This window comes from Bubalus bubalis, chromosome 7 (assembly GCF_019923935.1).
Source record: "Bubalus bubalis isolate 160015118507 breed Murrah chromosome 7, NDDB_SH_1, whole genome shotgun sequence".
Taxonomy (NCBI): domain Eukaryota; kingdom Metazoa; phylum Chordata; class Mammalia; order Artiodactyla; family Bovidae; genus Bubalus; species Bubalus bubalis.
Window position 1 is genome coordinate 1,298,091 of NC_059163.1, and position 20,078 is coordinate 1,318,168.

Below are 20,078 nucleotides of genomic sequence, written 5' to 3' on the forward strand. Positions count from 1 at the left end.
GGGAGGCAGAGCTGCTCTCGCCTACTGGGCATAAGAAACCTCGGCTTCATGTAAATATCTGCCTCGGGGTTCACCTTCGAGAGTGAGTTCTGTAAGCACCTTTGGATCATTCAATTTCTAAGCATTTGAACATGTGAAACACGTAAGGTGGGCTCCAGTGGCACGGTGTGTCTACCGGCACGTACCTGCTGCCAGGAAGGTGTGGCCTTCGGATGAAACGAACGCCGTCCTTGGGGAGATGCTGAGTTCGTCCTCTTCACCTGAATCGTTATGAGTTCAAGAGCACTTGGTGAACTGGTCGTGAGCTGATTCATAGCTATTCCTCACACACAGTTATTGTAACATCACTCGGAAGTCAGAAGAGTATTTTCCTGATTTTTCTTAATGCAATTTTAAAACATCATAAGACTGCTGAAAGCAAACTAGATTTTCTGCTGTTAAAATTTCCTGTTCTGTCTAGAATTCTCAGTGAAGAAAAGGTCACGCACTGGCCCTCTGCGCCTCACCAATAGGAGGCCTCCTTGGGGAAGGTCTCCCCGCGGAATGTGCGGTGCAGGGCTGGCGGAGGCCAAGCTGCTGCCCACCTCCAGGAGCTCTGTTCACACACAGCGACATGCACGTCCCTGAAGCTCATGGCACGTCACTGTTTGGCTTCGACCTTCTGGAAGCAGCAGTTCCCGAATCCAAGGGGGCAGGAGTCTACTGGGAACAGGCCACAGAACCCGGCTTTGCTCAGACTTGACCTTTTCTTTTTTAGAAATGTCATCACCCGCATGGCAGTGGAGTGGATCGAGACAAAGAAGAGTGTGACTACGCTTTTACAAACATGTCCAGTAATTTTCAGACCTTAATAAAAGCCAGCTCCATTGTCCGTCTGTCTCTTCTCTGTTGGGAAGCTGGTGGGGGAGAGGCAGTGGGAGGGGAGCCTCTTCCCCGGGGTAATTTATCATCCACTTTCACTTAGAAACCTCTAGAGGGGAGGGGTCGTGCCACTTGAGCTGAGTTTTGGTAATTTATCATCCACTTTCACTTAGAAACCACTAGAGGGGAGGGGTCATGCCACTTGAGCTGGGTTTTATTTTTCAGTGTATATTTAAATCCTGGTCACGCAAATACAAAGAACTTCAGGAAAGAAAAGCAGTTACTTAGATAGAAACACAATTACAAACATTTCTAGGCTTTAAAAAAAAACGTTGCTCAAGATTTTTGTGAAATAAAAAGAAATGTGTTACCTTTAAAACTCTGAGGTTTAGTTATCTGAATTGGGTGCTTGGAGATACCTTGGATATTCTGCGAATAATAAAAGGGAAACTGCTTTAGCTGAAATATCTTCTCTTAATCTGAATCATTTAATGGTATTTAAAATGTGTTACATTTAAAAAATATATTTTTTTCTTGGAGAAGGAAATGGGAACCCACTCCAGTATTCTTGCCTGGAAAAGTCCATGGACAGAGAAGCCCGGTGGGCTGCAGCCCATGGGGTTACATGACTGAACACACACACATGAGGAGGGTGGAGAGAGATGGGTTGGTAGCAGTAAACTGGAAGAACCAAAACTGTATTTATTTACCTGGCTGCCCCAGGTCTTAGCTGTACCGTTTGAACTCTCAGGGACGGTATCTGGGATCTAGTTCCCTGACCAGGGATGGAACCTGGCTTCCCTGCATGGGGAGCTCTTTGTCACTGGACCACCAAGGAAGCCCCTAAAATGTGTCACATTTTATTAAACACTAACAAAATAACCAACGCCAATGTACTATGCATATGTGTATCGATCTTAATACAACTAACACTGAAGCACGGCTTTGGTGGGTAGACCCAGGCATCAATGGAGAGTCGACATACAAAAAGCAATCCTATGTTTACACACTGCCATGAACAATCGCACCTTGAAACTAAATACACAATGCCGTTTGTATTAATAACAGCACCCCCAAAACATTCAGGTATAAACTTGTATGTTGAAAACTACAGAATCCTGATAAAAGAAAATTAATAGTCCTAAATAAATGGAAAGATATACCATGTTCATGGATTAGAACACTCAACATTAATATGCCAATGACTCCCAAATTGATCTATAAATTCAATACAATCCTAATTAAAATATTAGCAGTATTTTTCTTAGCTATCAACAAGCTGATTCTATAAATTATGGATTATAAATATAAATGTAAAATGCAAAACTCTAAAACTTTTAGAGGAAAAATTTAAGAGAAAATCTTTGTAATCTTGCATTAGACAAAGAATTCTTAGATATACCCCTTCAGCATGGTCCATAAAGAAAACAATGAAAAACTGGACTCCATCAAACTTACTTTTGTTTTTTTCAAATCACGTTGGATTCAAAACATATAAAGAACTCTCAGACTTCCCTGGTGGTTCAGTGGCTAAGGCTCTGCCGTCCCATGCAGGGGTCATGGGTTTTAATCCCTGTTCAGGGAACTAGATTCCACATGCCATATAGTACGGCCAAAAAAAAAGGAACTCTCAAAAAAAGTTAGCAATGAAAGGTACTTCCAGAATGGCAGAGTGAGGAGCTTGCCAACTCATTCTATGACGTGTTATCCTGATGCTGAAACCAGATACCAAATACAACATCCTCCATAAACAGGCACAAGGGTCCTCAGTCAATATTAGCACACTGAAACTAGCAACACACAAAACGGGTTTTGCACACAGCCAATGCGGATTTATCTCAGAAACGCAAAAAAATAATATAATACACCCGATTAGTAGGATAAAGGACAAAAACACATCATCACCACAACAGGACATACACATTCAACAAAAGTTCAACACTCTTTCATATTAAAACATTTTAATTTTCTAGCAACAGACCTTTCTCAAGTTAATAGAAGAACATCTACAAAATCAAATTATAATGTCAAGGTCTGTAATTGTATAAAACAAAATATGTTCTCTGACTAATAGCATGTCAAACTGGGATCAGACCAGACTGTAACTAGCACGCTAGGCTAAAAGCTCTTGGTGAGCACAGCTCGGTGTAGGCTCATCCGGCAAGCAAGGACTCGGCTCCTAAAGTCATTTCCCTTCCACGGCCCAGAAAACATCAGCTTAATGAAAGTGGCTTTACCAACGGAAAGAGGGATAAAGAAGCTTATTTGTCCTGAGAAAGCAGAAATGTGATTACCTTTAGATAAAGATAAAGGAAACTTTTTAATAATTAAGTGCTACTTTTTGTTTTACAATATAACAAATAATCAAATACCAGTGAGTGCTCACTGCAGTGTCCGACTCTTGGTGACCCCATGGACTGCGGCACGCTAGGGTCCCCTGTCCAAAGAATTTTCCAGGCAAGAATACTGGAGCGGGTTGCCATTTCCTACTCCAGGGGATCTTCCAAACCCAGGGACTGAATCTGGGTCTCTTTCATTTCCTGCCTTGGTAGGCGGATGCTTTATCACTGCACCAGTTTGGAAGCCCAATAAAAATAATAGAAACTTCACTAAATATGTAACCTATATAGCACGCTTTATACACTATAGCACACTATATAACACTCTATAGTTTGAACATTTTAAGGAAAGTTAAAATGTATATTTTGTCCTTTGATCATATGTCATGCCAAGAAGGGGCTTGAAGGGTATAGCTTTTTTTTCTCCCCCACCACGGCTGAGAGTCGTGAGCTCAATTCCCAGGCAACTTTCGCTCATCTCAAATGGCGTCTTCTTTTCTGTTATTACATGGAAGCCACTCTGCCCACGGTGAGCAGAAGGGAAGCTCTGGCATCTGACTCTGGCAGAGAACCTCAACCTTGAACACCGTCTCTCACTGTCAAGTTGCAGGGAAAGAAGAGTTTAAGGCTTAGTTCCCTTAAGTTAATCTTAAAACAAGCCAGATAAAAATGTTGTTAATGCTGACTGGAGACTAGTGGAATGTACAATCACCAAATAAGAAAAAACAAATTACTTTCAATCAGAACTGCTTTTATGAAGTGTCCCAAATATGTCTAGAGATAACAGTTATTAAAATTAAATCAGCTGTTAAAGATAGAACCAGAATATTTTGATGGAGAACATAAAAAACTCTATAAAATCTTCTATCAAGGTAAATTATTTTTTTAATAAAAGTAACCATTTTATTGTAGAACACTCTTACAGAAGAGTTAGGAACACAGTATAGGCCCCTCACTGGGTTTCCTATATTGCTAGCATCTTACGTTTTTAGAGTATTTGACACAATTAAGAAACCAGCATCAATACATTATTACTAATTCCATACTTTATTTCGATTTCACCAGTTTTCACCTGAAGTCCTTTTTCTGCCCCAAGACCCTACCCAGGACCCCGCATCACATTTGGTCGTCTGGTTTCCTCAGCTCCTTGGCTGTGGCAGCTTCCCAGATTTTGTTTTTTATAACCTTGTTCTGAGGGCTGGTCAGGCAGCACATCCCTCAGCTGGATCTGCTTGTTGTTTTTCTCGTGGTTAGACCAGGGTTGCGGGTTTCGGCAGGGAGGCCTCCGAGATAAGTGCCCTTCTCATGCCGGCAGGTCAAGGCTGCCTGCTGTCAGCGTGACCCGTCACTGCTGACATGGACCTTGCTCTGAAATGATGTTTGCTACGTTCTGCCCTGGACAGTCACTTTTTATTTTCCCCTTTCTAGGCTGCTCTCTCTGAAATCGAGTTCCTGAGCACAGCCCTCACGTCCGTCTGCAGTGACAGAGATGAAGTGACAGGGGTGGTGCCCCGAGAAAGCTGACTCCCGGGGCAGTGTTCACGGACCCGACGGCAAGGGTACAGGCGACAGAGCCAGGGGAGGGGAGTGGAGGTCAGCCCCAGTGTGGACACCGCTGGTGTGGATAGAGACAGGGAGCTCTGCAGCAGCCAAAGGCGAACCCGGCCAGCAAGGGGCTGCATCTCAGGATGTGCAAATTGACTTCCTTTGTTAAACTTATTCATAGGTGTTTTATTATTCTTTATGCAACTATAAACAGGATTTGTTGTTGTTCACTCACTCATGTCCAACTCTTTGCGACCCCATGGGCTGCAGCACGCCAGGCTTCCCTGTCCTCCACTATCTCCTGCAGTTTGCTCAAACTCATGTCCATTGAGTTGGTGAAGCTATTTCACCATCTCATCCTCTGCCACCCTTTTCTCCTCGTGCCTTCAACATTTCCCAGCATCAGGGTCTTTTCCAAAGAATCAGTTCTTCGCATCACATGGCCAAAGTACTGGAGCTTCAGCTTCAGCATCAGTCTTTCCCATGAATATTAAGGGCTGATTTCCTTTAGGATTGACTGATTTGATCTCCTTGCAGTCCAAGGAACTCTCAAGAGTCTTCTCCAGCACCAGAGTTTGAAAGCACCAATTCTTTGGCACTCAGTCTTCATGGTCCAACCCTCACATCTGTACATGACCACTGGAAAAACCATAACTTAGACTAGATGGACCTTTGTTGGCAAAGTAATGTCTCTGCTTTTTAATGTGCTGTCTAGGTTTGTCATAGCTTTTCTTCCAAGGAGTAAGCATCTTTTAATTTCATGGCTGCAGTCACCATCTGCAGTGATTTTGGAGCCCAAGAAAATAAAGTCTCTCGCTGTTTCCACTGTTTCCCCATCTATTTCCCATGAAGTGATGGGACCAGATGCCATGATCTTCATTTTCTGAATGTTGAGCTTTAAGCCAACTTTTCCACTCTCCACTTTCACTTTCATCAAGAGGCTCTTTAGTTCCTCTTCACTTTCTGCCATTAGGGTGGTATCATCTGCATATCTGAGGTTATTGACATTTCTCCCCACAATCTTGATTCTAGCTAGTGCTTCATCCAGCCCGGCATCTCACATGATATACTCTGCATAGAAGTTAAATAAGCAGGGTGACAATACACAGCCTTGAACCACTCCTTTCCCAGTTTGGAACCAGTCTGCTGTTCCATGTCTGGTTCTAACTGTTGCTTCTTGAGCTGCATACAGGTTTTGCAGGAGACAGGTAAGGTGGTCTGGTATTCTCATCTCTTGAAGAATTTTCGTTTGTTTTGATCCACACAGTCAAAGGCTTTAGTGTAGTCAACGAAGCAGAAGCAGATGTTTTTCCGGAACTGCCCTGCTTTTTCTATGGCCCAGCGGGCGTGAGATCTGGGTGCCAGGTGCGCTCTGTGCCAGAGGTCTCACTGCTTCTGGGCGCTCTAGGCTGACAGGACAAGGAGACGTGTGTGTTTAAAGGTGTCTGCGTGTGACCACCTGTGTCTGCATGGAGTTAAATGGGAGTCCACCTTGCTGTCTCCAACTCTGTCCACCACCACGTGGAGCACTCCAGCGTCCTCCCTACTCCAACACGAGAAACCTGGCTCCCGCCATCGGTGACCATGTCACTCTGCCGGGTCCACTGGGCCGTGGGCCTCGGGGACACTGTAGAGTGGGTGCAGCGGATGGGGCACGCGGACGCGACCGCACGTCAGGAGGAATGTCTGGAAAGGTGCCGAAACGATGGAAACTGAAAGCAAGTGGGACTTCATTCTCCTGTAGGGCATAGCATTTTCTGCTGTTAATGTGGACACTGAAATGAATGAAAACCACCTCCAGTCCTTTGTGTGGCAAACCCCGCCAGAGTCTCCAGGTCGCGGAGATCCCCTGCGGGAAGTGCCGGGGCTCTGCAGCGAGTCCCTTCCTCAGCCTCCGCCTGCTGCTCTGGAGGGGTGACGACTGGGCACTCGCCCCCCATTTGTCTTCACAGTGGACTCGGGCACATGTAAGAAAAATAAGAGAACTGATCTAGAAAAACTCAATGCTAACAGCCCTCAGTCCACGTTCAGCGACAGGCGAGGTACAGAGGTGGCATCTGAAGTCTCTCCTTTGGCATCTGTCAGAAAGTCAGCAGCTGTTTTAGCAAAAATGCCAAAAACAGGGTCCGGTTTGACCTGTGGAGAAGGCAGCCGCGCCGCTCAGGCCTGCGGCTGGCGCATCGGCGCGCAGGCTCCATACTCCAGGCAGCCGCGGAGGCGATGGGCGCCCAGGCGCGGGGACCGCAGCGCCCTCGGATAATCCAGGGCCGGCGACTTCCTCTGCCCTGCTCTCCAGTGGAGCGGCTCCCCAGTCTTCTGAGCGCTGTGTGGGACGCCCGCCGGGGGCTGCTGGGGTAAATGAAGAACTGGGCTCCCCAGGACGCGCCTCCAGGGCGGGCTTCCTTCGGTTGTCGCCTGCCCCGTCAGCGCTGCTCCGGAATGCCGCCTTTTCCCGTGCTCTCGGCCCGCCCCGCCCCTGAGTTGTGTTCTCCAGTGTTTATCACCTCCCACACCGCGACTAGTTGAGCCTGTTTGCTGTCGGTCTCGGGCCCTCCACCCCCAGGCTCCACGACGGCAGAGGTTTCGGTCTGCTAGGCACGAGCTCCGCGATTCTGGGGAACGAGAGTGAGCGAGGAGAGGCAAGAAGGGAGGCGGGCGGAGAAGCGGGGGTCCAGACTTCAGCATGGGAGCCTTGGCCGCAGGTGGGCCTGAAGAGCATCGGGCTGGCACCCGAGAGGCTCCCTGGCTGGGGCAGGAGGCTGGGGGATGGAGTGGGGTGGGGAGGCGGGGAGAGGAGACCAGGAGGCGGACCCCAAGGGAGCTGGTGCTCAGCTCGACATGCAGTCCTGCCTGCGGGACCAGGGGGCTGAGACAGGGACTGCGACTCGGTGGGTTTTGTTTTGTTTTGTTTTTGAGAGATCTGAAGGAAAGCTAAGTAAAGAGAAATGTGAGTCTGAGCATGAGAGAGGGCAACTACCGGTGGGGAAGGGGCTTGTGCACGGGGTCGGAGGAGGGAGGGGCGTGGGGCTGGTGAGAACAGCAAGGAGGCGGGGGCTGGGGAAGGAACCAGCCCCGCCCCACGCCCCGCCCCCAGGGGAACAGGAGACGGAGCCGCCTGGGGAGGAAGGACAGACCAGCCCACCAGCAGGGGACAGTGAGGGCAGCCTGGAGCGGGCCAAGCGCTAGGCCACCAGGGAGAGCCTGAGCCTCTGCCAAGCAGAGGAGGGAGGCCGGGCCCAGTGCGGCCACAGGGCGTCGGGCAGCGTGACTCCAAGAACAGGCTCCTCTCCCCGCAGGCTCTTTGCCTCTGAAGGTCTGTTCAGCTGCAGGTCACAACCAGTGCTTTGAAAGATAAGCTTGAATAGAACAAAAATCAGCAGTGTGCACGGCTTGGTGGTACCTGCCCCTAATCACCTCCACCCGCCAGGGCCCCATGAAGGCAGGTGCGTGGAAGGGCTGTGACTCCTCCAAGGACCATGAAGCAACAGACCTTTTATTCCAAATAAGAGTAGGAAAGTAATAAGTCACTAAAATAACAAAATAAAGAGGTTTAAAAATCTCATTTGGGTTCAAATAGTGATGCAGATTTAGCCATAATTATCTAATTTATGAAAATCTTGCTAGTAAATATTTTGATAGATATTTAAATGATATCAGGGCTTCCCTGATAGCTCAGTTTGGTGAAGAATCCACCTGCAATGGAGGAGACCCCGGTTCAATTCCTGAACTGGGAAGATTCGCTGGAGAAGGGAAAGGCTACCCACTCCAGTATTCTTGGGCTTCCCTGGTGGCTCAGCTGGTAAAGAATCCGCCTGCAATGTGGGAGACCTGGATTCGATCCCTGGGTTGGGAAGATCCCCTGGAGAAGGCAAGGGCTACCCACTCCAGTATTCTGGCCTGGAGAATTCCAAGGACTGTATAGTCCATGGGGTCGCAAAGAGTTGGTCACGACTGAGCAACTTTCACTTAAATGTTATCACGTGGGAGGGATATTCATAAGCAAAGCTGAAAAATTCACACACCAACAATGGAAAGAGCAAGGCTCGATTATTCCAAACGAGCCACTGTAACATCCGGTAGGCACAGAGGAGCACTGGGCTTAAACACTGAACAGGGAGAGCAGGACTCTTCCTGGGGCACGGTCTGAGCCTGAAGGCAAGTGTCTGAGACTCTTCACCAAACGACAACGTAAGAACAACTGGCACACTGGAAGGCAGGCTAGAACATCCGCTGCTAGAAGCGAAAAGATAAGTAATAAGTATCCCTTTCTAGTACATTCAAAGAGACACTGGTTAAATTAAACTTCTGTAGTACATTTAAAATTTGTGACCCTTATTTCTGCTAAGAACATGAAAAATACCATAATCTTGCCACTTGCTTTGGGCCTCACAGCTCTTTTTCCTTTTCCTTAGCAAATGGCACTCCGATTTTCACGAGGGTCCTCCTCCCCACTTTCCCTCAGCCAGAAGAGCCTGTCCTCTGGCCACAGTGACTAGCTCAATAGACCAGTGGCTATTCCAGACAGAGATGCAAAGAGATGCTTGCTGAGGGCATCTGCAAAAGGTGTTCCCTCCTCCTTTCATGGAAGGGGCATGGAGAGACACTGCTCATTTCCACTGGAGAGAAACTAAGCTAGTATCCCCAAGACCTGCTAAGATGCTGAGAAAGAGAGGCTGGGAGATGGGGGACAGAAACTGGACTGCCCATCTGACTTTGACTGCTAGACCAAGCCTTGCCTGAAGCCAGCCCTTCCTTGAACTCCTTAAGTCAGGTATGCTGAGATTGTTGAGGCCAATTTAGTCTGATTTGCTGCCACTTGAAGCTGAAGGTATTTGAATGAATACGTGGACTAGAGGTGTTTCCATCATCAGTTTAGACGTGGGGAGAAGCACCCACTCAGCAAAGGACCAACAGTCCTCCAAGCCCAGCCTTCCTCCTTGACTTTTCTGTCATGCCCCTCCCACTCCGGGTGGCATCTGCAGGGAGAAGCCTTACAAACCCATCGTATCAGGAAGGCATAGGACCTACGTCAGTAGCCGGGGGCTACCTGCCCTCACTGCTTTGGCCGATGAAGCCAGTTATCACACCAGGGCCAACATCCAATGGCCCCTCCTCTGCCGACCTCGTTCTGGCTTTGGCTCTGCCTGACGCTGCTGATCTGCTGAAGCTCAGGTCCTGGACTTGGCCTTGGACTGTCCACTTCACAGCCCCCACCGTGACCTGTTCAGACCAGACAAATATGGTAGCCCTGCATTTCCACACCAAGGGACCCGGGGCCCAGGGACCATGGACTTCCCAGCCCTCACTCAGGCCCTTAGGGCCTATGGAGTCTTGGTAGGAGAGCTACTTCGGGTTCCTGCCCAAGGCTCACGCCCAGTCTCGGCCTGGAGCTCCTGGAAACACCCTTCTCCCAGGCTTCTGGGCCGGAAGCAAGCCTCAGCCTCATGGCTTGCAGCTTGTGTCAGCCTACCCCCTGGGTTTCTCCCCCAAAGGGCCTGGCCAGGCCCTTCCGGAGGAGGTGCTTGCCTCCCTCTCAGCACTTCCTCCAAGGCTGCGAGGAGTTCCCACGCCTCCCTGTGAAATGGACCTGTCCGTACAGCATACTTGCATACCTTACATTATAAACTCTGAAAAATACAGTCCCGAGTCTTGATATTTAAAGGGAAGCTTCTGAAAGGAAAAAAAAAAAAAAAACCCAAACACTTTCTGATGGTCGTTCCTGACACTCTCTTGTTTCCGCTGAGCACTTTCACAAGTTCCATGCTGAAAGCCAGAGCCAAACACAGACTTCTTTATTCTCAGCTGTATCCCCCTCTCCCTCTGAAGAAACAGAGGCCTCGACCCCAAGAGGTGCTGGGAATGAAACCCACAGAAGACAGTGCTTTGAAAGCTTTCTTGTGCAAGCAAGGCTTTTGTTCCGTTAAAGCTGCCAATTAGGAGACTACGCTTCCAGGAAGCTGCGCGGGTGCTCTCCCACCCCCAGCCGGTACAACCAGAGCCCGGATGAACCAAGGCGGGCAAGCAGGTGGACAGTGAGGCAGACCGGCTCGGGACCACAGGGCCAAGGGTTATGAGTCCGATCCCCCACCGAGTACCCACAAACTGAGCACGTGCTAAATAAGTGACAGCTGGATCAGCACGCAGGAAGCCGCACGGTCTAACAGGTGAGGTCTCCTTTCAGAATCTCCCCGGTGGCTCAGACGGTAAAGCGTCAGCCCACAATGCGGGAGACCTGGGTTCAATCCCTGGGTCGGGAAGATCCCCTGGAGAAGGAATGGCAACCCACTCCAGTACTCTTGTCTGGAAAATCCCATGGACGGAGGAGCCTGGTAGGCTACAGTCCACGAGGTTGCAAAGAGTCGGACACGACTGAGCGACTTCACTTTTTCTTTCTCCTTTCAGAAACAAAAAGTGCACAGGCAGCCACACATCCAGGCAAAACTTCACCCTCACACAGAGACGGGCGCTCCACCAGCGCTAACTCACGGGGTGCTTCGCTGACAGCCTTCCGCTCACGGTGCCCGTCTGGTTCCACGTGGAGGATACGGAGCCCTTGATCAGTTGGAAAGAATCGGTTTAGGTTCTGACGATGCCGCATGGAGGCACCCACATGCTGGCCCCCCAGTCTCTGCCTACAGCACACAGCTCTCAGAGCGCTGCCTGGGAGAGACAGGAGCCAACGGCCCTGAACTCCCAACCCGAGTGTCCTCGGGGTTACAGGACTCCCGCACGTGGTCAGGGTGACTGAGATTCTCCCCGACTGGTGCAGAGGCTGCAGGAGGGCACGTGGGCTGACATGCTGTGGGGGGCTCAGCATGGACTTGGGAAGGGGCTGCCCTACCCTGACAGGTGGGGGCTGTCCCTTGCCACGTGGCGTCGCGCAAGCCACAGCACCTCAGCCTGCAGGCTTCTCATGCGTGAACTGAAACCACACCCCCCTCGAGGGACTGTGGAAAGGACACGCGGCAGCAGGCGCGAGAGCATCTGGTGGCAGCAGAGTGTCCGCCGGAATACGAGACTCTAAGGCGAAATGTCAACTCACGCTGTAGACCGGAATGATAACAAAATCGTGGCTCATAGGTTCAAGAGTATTAGACTATTTAAAGAAATTCTACTTGTATCTGAACTCATGTCTAAGTAACTCATATTCCCAACCACTATATATATATATTTTTTGAAGCTTGAGTTACCTTTTTCATGCAAGCTAGTAATCCATCTACAAAGGTGGACTTGATCTTGTGAACCTAGGTTGTAAAATAAAAATGGTCACTTTCTCTGTTTAAGTGTTTAAATGAGGAACAAGTGTCAAAGCCATGTTTCTCGGCGTGCTGGGTGTGGGTCATTGCCTGTGCCCTCAGGTAACCCCAGGAGGCCCTGAAATGGCCTTGTGTGGTGCCCAGGATTAAACAACAGCGACTAACAGAGAAAGATGTCGCCCTGCTCCTTCTAATGATGCTTCTTTCAGGAAAGCTGCGGAGAGAACGGGACAGTGAGGCAGGACCGTCACCCAGGGTCGCCGTGGCGGCTCTGTTAGTTCAGGGGCAACCGCCACCCACCCCTCCGGCTGCCCAGCCCTCACGAGGACAGCAGCAAACAACCACGCCGTGAGTGGCAGCAACCGTCGTGAGCGCACAGACGCCAGGCGTGTGGCGAGAAACCAGGAGGGCTGGGAGGGCAGCCGGAGACAGGGGAGTGCGCAGCAGCCAGCACGCGTGGCTGGGAGACAGCGAGCCCGGGGAGGGGCGGCTCCGCGGGAGGCCTCGAACTCCCACGGCGCACGCCGCGGCGTGAGGAGCACCGCCTCCGCGCAGAGGAAGCCGGGCTTGCACGGGGTCAGCTTGAACAAACCCTCCCTTCAGGATGTGGTCAGGGCTACCTCCGTGATGATTTTGGGTGTCACGCGGGCCCCCTTCAGAAACCAACATACTTACAGAAAAAAATAAATCTAACTTACCTGCCTGTATTCCAAAATTATTCTGGGTAATGGATGAAGGTCTTGCAGAGCATTTAACTAAAAAATAAGAATAAATATCACCAACGGAATTCCTTCACTTAATTTTAAGTTTAAACACTCATTTTCAGATGGAGAAAGTCCTGATAATGCATGGTCTATCTTGACCACACTTTCCAAAATGAAGACTTGTAATAAACCCAGTTGATCAAGTTTTATAGTCTTAATCCCCTAACAGAGTCATTACTGTACACATGGGAGAAAAAGGCACTTCACACGAGCTTGGAAGGAAGATTCCTCTTGAGATCTGAATCCCTGAAATCCAAACCCAGGGCATGAAAATATCACGCAGAGGAGTAAATGAGGAAAATGCCTACAGCTGTGTGACTCCATAGTCTCGGAACACCCAGCACCTGAGACACAGCTACCTGGGCACCGAGCTGGGGAGGCAACGCTGGGATGTGACTATGCGCTTTCAATTTAATTTTTAAAAGTCGAACTACAACACACACAAAGGAAAGTACAAGATCCCATGAACAAGGTTTGTTAAATTATCACAAAGTGAACACGCCTGGGTACTGCCAGAGGGAACATTCCGGGTTCCCAAAGAGGTCTCTGTCCCTCCCCCAGATGTAACCACCACCCCGGCCCAGTCTTTACCACTTTTTGAACTTCGTATCAATGGAATAGCACAAGTGTTCTTTGTGTGTGGCTCCCTTTGTTCAATATCCGGTGTTAAGGTTGGTCCTTGTATGAGGGGCTTCCCTGGTAGCTCAGTGGTAAAGAATCTGCTTGCAGTGCAGGAGGCCTTGGTTCGATCCTTGGGTCAGGAAGATCCCCTGGAGGAGGGCATGGCAACCCACTCCAGTATTCTGGCCTGGAGAATCCCATGGACAGAGGAGCCTGGCGGGCTGCAGTCCATGGGGTTGCAGAGAGTCGGCCACGACTGAGCAGCAGCAGCAGTAGCTGTTGTGTGAAGCACTGTTTCATTTATTCCCATAGCCGAGTGGGATTATGTGAATGCAGGGCAATTATTTATCCATTCCGCCCCGATGGATACAGGGCTCATTTCCACTTCAGGGCTATGACGAAGAGTGCTGCAGTGAACGTTCTGGTACGCAGATTTGCGTTAACACACGTCCACAGTTCTGCGGGACATGCACACAGGGCGGGTGAGACGCCGGCCACACGCAGCGGAGATGATACCAGCCCGCTCCCCAAGGTAAACGCATGGCGTGTCCCCAGCAGCAGCACATAGAAGTTCTCATTCTCCACATTTTTGCCAATGCACGTTCTCCTAGGTCTTCATTTTAACCCTTCTGGTAAATGTGGTGTTTCACTGTAGTTTTAGTGTGTATTTCTCTGACTAATAAAGTCATTCTTCAAATATTTATTGACTGTATATCCCCTTTCATTAAACTCTGTACATTTTTTTTTGTCATTTAAAACCTTGGCTTATATGACTTTTTCTTCTTGATTTGTAGGAATTCATTTTGCTGGACAGCGTTTCCTTCAGCTGGCTATATTTAGTGGAAATACTGGTATCCTCCACCCCTCGGTGGCTTGCTCTTTTACTTGTTTAATACTGTCTTTTCATAAAGGCTTTTCACAAGGACTTCTCTGGTGGCTCAGCTGGTAAAGAATCCGCCTGCCATGCGGGAGATCTGGGTTCGATCCCTGGGTTGGGAAGGTCCCCTGGAGAAGGGAAAGGCTACCCACTCCAGTGTTCTGGCCTGGAGAATCCCATGGGCTCTAGTCTAAGGGGTTGCAAGGAGTGGGACGCGGCTGAGCCGCTTCCCCTTTCCATACGCTTTATGGTTAATCGTGATACCCAACAGACTAAGGCCTTCAAGAGTGCTTTTAAGATTATCTTGGCTCTTGTAGCTTTTGGCATCTCCATATAAATTTGGTTGTTGGTTTGCCAGTTTGTACCAAAAAGTCCTGCTAGGGAATCAGGACCATTTTGAATCTGCAAGTCCCTTCAGGGGAGAACTGGCAACATCACTGTGAGGCACTGGTGTGAGCCCCAGAACTGCATCCCTCTCTGTTTGCAGATGACTGAGCACACACAGCCTGGGCCGGCCACAGGGACACACAGCCTGGGCCGGCCACAGGGACACACAGCCTGGGCCGGCCACAGGGACACACAGCCTGGGCCGGCCACAGGGACACAACAGGAGGGCCACCACTGGAGTCCTCTGAGCAGGCTCTGCCCCGGAGGAGTCCTGCCTCCGTGCAACCCAGCACTGCGGCTTCTTAGAGAAGCTGTCCCTCGGGGGATCAAAGTGCACGAAAACACTCAGCCACAAAAACTGCTTAAGATCAGCTCACTCTCTTTATCCTGATACTTTACTCACAAAAGAACTCTAACCGCAGGCTCCCTGCGTATCTCCAATCGAGCTGTCTGAGCATACTTGAGAAGAATGGCGTGTTTGATCCTTGGATGAAGCCCTGCAGTGCCGGGTGACTGTCAGAGGCAGAGTGCCGGCCTCAGTCACTGTGAGCGCTTTATCACACGCTCCCTCTGTTGGCTCCGGGCACCACGTTCTTTTCCATCTCTGGCTATTCTGCAGCCTCTGCTTGGCGCCTCTTCTCTCTAACCCCTACGTGGCAGTTCCTCAGCGTTCAGTTCTGTGGTTATCAGTGTGGGCTACTTATGGACTCAGTGGGGGAGCTTCAAAAACATGTCGGGAGTGGGCTGTGCACCCCCAGCCTCTGACTCTGTGGCTCAGTTGAGGGTCTGGGCACGAGGGATTCTCAAAAGCTCTTGCCAGGGTGGACGGCTGACCCCCAGGGCGACGACGTCCAAGTGAGCACCTCCAGCACGAGACGTCTCTTCACAGACCCAGCTGCTCTGTGTCAACATCTGTGCACATGCCTGTTTTCCCGAGTCCAAGACTGAGCGCTTGACATCTCTCACCCTTGCCTAGTAAACCGCTTCTCTCTTGGTTCTTCCTGGGTAGTGGCCATCTCTACCTGCTCAGATGCAGAACTAAGATAACCAGGAATTACTCCACATTCACACTCATGTGAGCTCACACGTACAGAAGCGCCCTTCTGTTCTCAAAATGCTCTGGGCATGTGTCTGCCTTGCTCCAACCTCACCACCGGCACCTGGACACTGAGCCAGCGGAGCCCACACCACGGCCAAGGCCTATTAATGGGCTTCATCCATTCTCCAACCAGCTACAAGAGTACTCTTTTTACTTTTAATTTGTACTTGTTTACTGTTGGGCACACAGCTTGTGAGAACTTAACTGACTAACCAGGGATTGAACCTGCGTCTCCTGAAGTGGAAGTGTAGCGTCTTAACCACTGGACGGCCACGAAGTCCCAAGGGTGGTCTTGGTCGAAACCCAGGACACGGACACCACCACGTGCTGGCGAGGACGTGGGGCAGCAGGAACTCTCATCACTGCTGGTGGGAATGCAGGTGGTGCAGCCACGTTGGGAGACAATGTGGTGATTTCTCACAAAACCATCCAAAGATCAGGCTATTTACTCAAATGAGACAGAAACTTATATCCATAGGAAAACCTGCACATGAATGTTAAAGCAACTTCATTCATAATTGCCAAAACTTGGAAGCAACTAAGACATTCCTCAGTAGGTGAATAGATGGAATAGGACTCCGTGTTAAAAAGAAATGAGCTATGAAAAGACATGGAAGAACCTTAAGCGCATATCGCTAGTTGAAAGAATCAAATCTGAAAAGGCCACATAATAAATAACTCCTATACGATACTCTGGAAAAGACAAAACTGTGGACACAGTGGTTGCCGGGGTGGAGGGAGGATGGGCAGGGGAGCGGAGGACGTTCAGGGCGGCACCACTGTGCGCGACGCTGCAACGGTGCACACCTGTCATCGTGCGTCTCTGAGCCCACGTGACACCGAGAGTGACCCTACTGCAGACTGCACTTTGGGAACGATGGTGTCTCACCAGGGGCTCATCCTCTGTAACAAACGTAACCCTGGTGGGGCACGCTGGTGGTAGGGGGACTGTGTGTGTTACAGAGGGGAAGGGGGCACATGAGACCTGTCTGTACCTTCTGCTCAACTCTGCCGTGAACCTGAAACTAAAAACAAGGTCTAATAGAACCACACCTAAGCTCACAGTTGCACCCTCACTTACTGATCGAGGCTGTCTGTCTCACCACCGGTCTCATCCCTGTGAATGCGGGGTGGGGTGGGTGCGGGGGACAGGAGGGAGAAGGGAAGGAGAGGACTCAGTTTTCAATTGGGAACCACGTGCAAGCGTTACCTAGCGAAGGTTCATCTTTCTAAATGCACAAAATAGAACAACTTGCCCAGTTAAGTAAGTCGTTCAGTTGTTGCTTCCCTGGTAGCTCAGTGGGTAAAGAATCTGCCTGCGATGCAGGAGACCCCGGTTTGATTCCTGGATTGGGAAAATCCACTGGAGACGGGATATGCTACCCATTCCAGTGTTCTTGGGCTTCCCTTGTGACTCAGCTGGTAAAGAAGTCGCCTGCATTGTGAGAGACCTGGGTTCAATCCCTGGGTTGGGAAGATCCCCTGGAGAAGGGAAAGGCTGCCCACTCCAGTCTTCTGGCCTGGAGAATTCCAGGACTGTATAGTCCCTGGGGTCGCAGAGTGGGACATGACTGACTCTCACTTCCACTTTTCAGTTGTTGAGTCGCGTCCCACTCTTTGTGACCCCGTGACCTGCAGCACACCTGGCTGCCCTCCTTTCACTATCTCCAAAGTTTGCTCAAACTCACTTCCACTGAGTCGGTGATGCCATCCAACCATCTCATCCTCTGTGGTCCCCTTCTCCTCTTGCCCTCAATCTTTCCCAGCATCAGGGTCTTTTCCACTGACTTGGCTCTTCACATCGGATAGCCAAAGTATTGGAGCTTCAGTTTCAGTCCTTCCAATGAATATTCAGGATTGATTTCCTTTAGGATTGACTGTTTGATCTCCTTGCTGCACCCCAATTCAAAAGTATCAATTCTTTGCTCCTCAGCCTTCTTTATGGTCCAACCTCACATCTGTACATGACTACTGGAAAAACCATAGCTTTGACTAGACGGATCTTTGTTGGCAAAGTGATGTCTCTGCTTTTTAATATGCTATCTAGGTTGGTCATAGCTTTTCTTCCAAGGAGCAAGCATCTTTTAATTTCTTGGCTGCAGTCACCGTCCACAGCAATTTTGGAGACCAAGGAAATGAATTCTGCCACTGTTTCCACTTTTTCCCCATCTTTTTGCCAGCAAGACTAACAGAATATGCTTCATGTTGACTACGCCTTTGTGAAGAAAACTGCAGGGCACCGTCTTAATCCCACCCACAGGAAAGCACCTTGACACAGGGGAGAATCGCATTTCCTCCTCTGCTGCTGGTTGTCAGGAAGAGTTGGGGAGCAACACAGGAGAGGGAGAGGGTGCCCAGACACAGAATAAATCAGGCCGAGACCCCCAGCTGGGGGGCAGCCTGAGGGGACAATGGCTCTCTCAGGTCCCACCACTACTGGAACTCGAGGGCACACTGCCATGTGGCACTGAAGCCCACCCAGACTCTTCAGCACGGTGGTCCTGCTCCCTTGCCCTGGCCACGCTCTGTGAACAAGCAGCCCCAGTAAAGGCTAGTTCTAGGCCATCTGGCTCTGGGGACGTAGCAAACAAGGCAGGTGAGGTCTCTTATCTGTGCAGCCTACATCCTACTGGAATAGCAAACAAGTAACTAGGCAAGTTTATCTATTTTTAAAAATTTTATTGGCATATAGTTGACTTACAGTGTTGCATTAGATTCAGGTGTACAGCAAAGTGATTATTCACACACATGTATTCCTTCTTTTTTAGATTCTTTCTCATGTAGGTTATCACAGGATTCTGAGCACAGTTCCCTGTGCTGTATACAGTAGTTCCTTGTCGGATATCTGTGTTATATACGCGTTAGTCACTCAATCGTGTCCGACTGTCTGTGACCCCATGGACTGCAGCCCACCAGGCTCCTCTGTCCATGGAATTCTCCAGGCAAGAATACTGGAGTGGGTTGCCATTTCCTTCCCCAGTGTTATATATCAGTTCAGTTTAGTAGCTCAGTCATGTCCAACTCTTTGCAGCCCCATGGACTGCAGCACACCAGGCTTCCCTGTCCATCACCAACTCCAAGAGCCTACTCAAACTCATGTCCATTGAGTCGGTGATGCCATCCAACCATCTCATCCCTCCTCCTGCCTTCAATCTTTCCCACCATCAGGGTCTTACCAATGAGTCAGTTCTTCTCATCAGGAGGCCAAAGTATTGGAGCTTCAGCTTCAGCATCAGTCCTTCCAATGAAAATTTAGGACTGATTTCCTTTAGGATTGACTGGTTGGATCTCCTTGCAGTCCAAGGGACTCTCAAGAGTCTTTTCCAACACCACAGTTCAAAAGTTTCAATTCTTTGGTGCTCAGCTTTCTCTATGGTCCAACTCTCACATCTGTACATGACTACTGGAAAAACCGTAGCTTTGACTAGACGGACCTTTGTTGGTAAAGTAACGTCTTTGCGTTTTAATATGCTGTCTAGGTAGGTTATAGCTTTTCTTCCAAGGAGCAAGCGTCTTTTAATTTCACAGCTGCAGTCACCGTCCACAGCGATTTTGGAGACCAAGGAAATGAATTCTGCCACTGTTTCCACTTTTTCCCCATCTATTTGCCATGAAGTGATGGGACCGGATGCCATGTTATATACAGTAGTACATATATATTCAACCCAAGTCCTGATTTATTCTTCACTTGCCACCCTTTCCCCTTTGGTAACCATAAGTGTGTTTTCAATATCTGTAAGTCTGTTTCTATTTTATAAATAAGTTCATTTGTATCGTTTTTAAAACACTAGGTTCCACGTATGAATGATATGACATTTGTCTATCTCACTGCCATCACTTAGAATGATAATCACTAGGTCCATCTATGTTGCTCCAAATGGCATTATTTCATTCATTCTTTTCCTAAAAAAAAAATTTTAATGACTTCTGCATATTTTTTTTTTTTTAATTTTTTGGCTGCTCCACATGGCATGTGAGATCTTAGTATCTCAACCAGGGATCAAACCCATACCCCCTGCAGTGGAAGCCAGGAGTCTTAACCACAAGGGCCAGCAGGGAAGTCACCATTTGCTCTTTTTTATGGTTGAGTAATATCCCACTGTGTATATGGACCACATCATCTTTACCATTCCTCTGTGGATGGACATTTAGGGCACCTCCATGTCTTGGCTACTGTGAATAGTGTTACAATGAATACCACAGTGCACGTATCTTTTCCAATTATGCTTTTCTCCAGGTATATGCAGGACTGCCGCGTCAAATGGTAGTTCTATTTTTAGGTTTTTAAGGAACCTTCATACGGTTCTCCATTGTAGCTGCATCCGTTTC

The 20,078-nt window shown here is 49.2% G+C and overlaps 1 protein-coding gene across 1 annotated transcript in view; it reads right to left on the minus strand.

The window, feature by feature from the left end:
• The window catches only part of POLN (DNA polymerase nu), a 153,771-nt gene that overhangs the window by 65,037 nt on the left and 68,656 nt on the right, over window positions 1-20,078 (minus strand). The window contains exons 13-17 of the mRNA XM_025290538.2: window positions 12,700-12,756; window positions 11,936-11,989; window positions 11,232-11,297; window positions 1,233-1,290; window positions 186-260 (exon numbers count right to left, since the gene is read on the minus strand). Of these exons, the coding sequence (XP_025146323.1) occupies window positions 186-260; window positions 1,233-1,290; window positions 11,232-11,297; window positions 11,936-11,989; window positions 12,700-12,756 (310 nt within the window). The remainder of the gene's footprint in view (window positions 1-185; window positions 261-1,232; window positions 1,291-11,231; window positions 11,298-11,935; window positions 11,990-12,699; window positions 12,757-20,078) is intronic.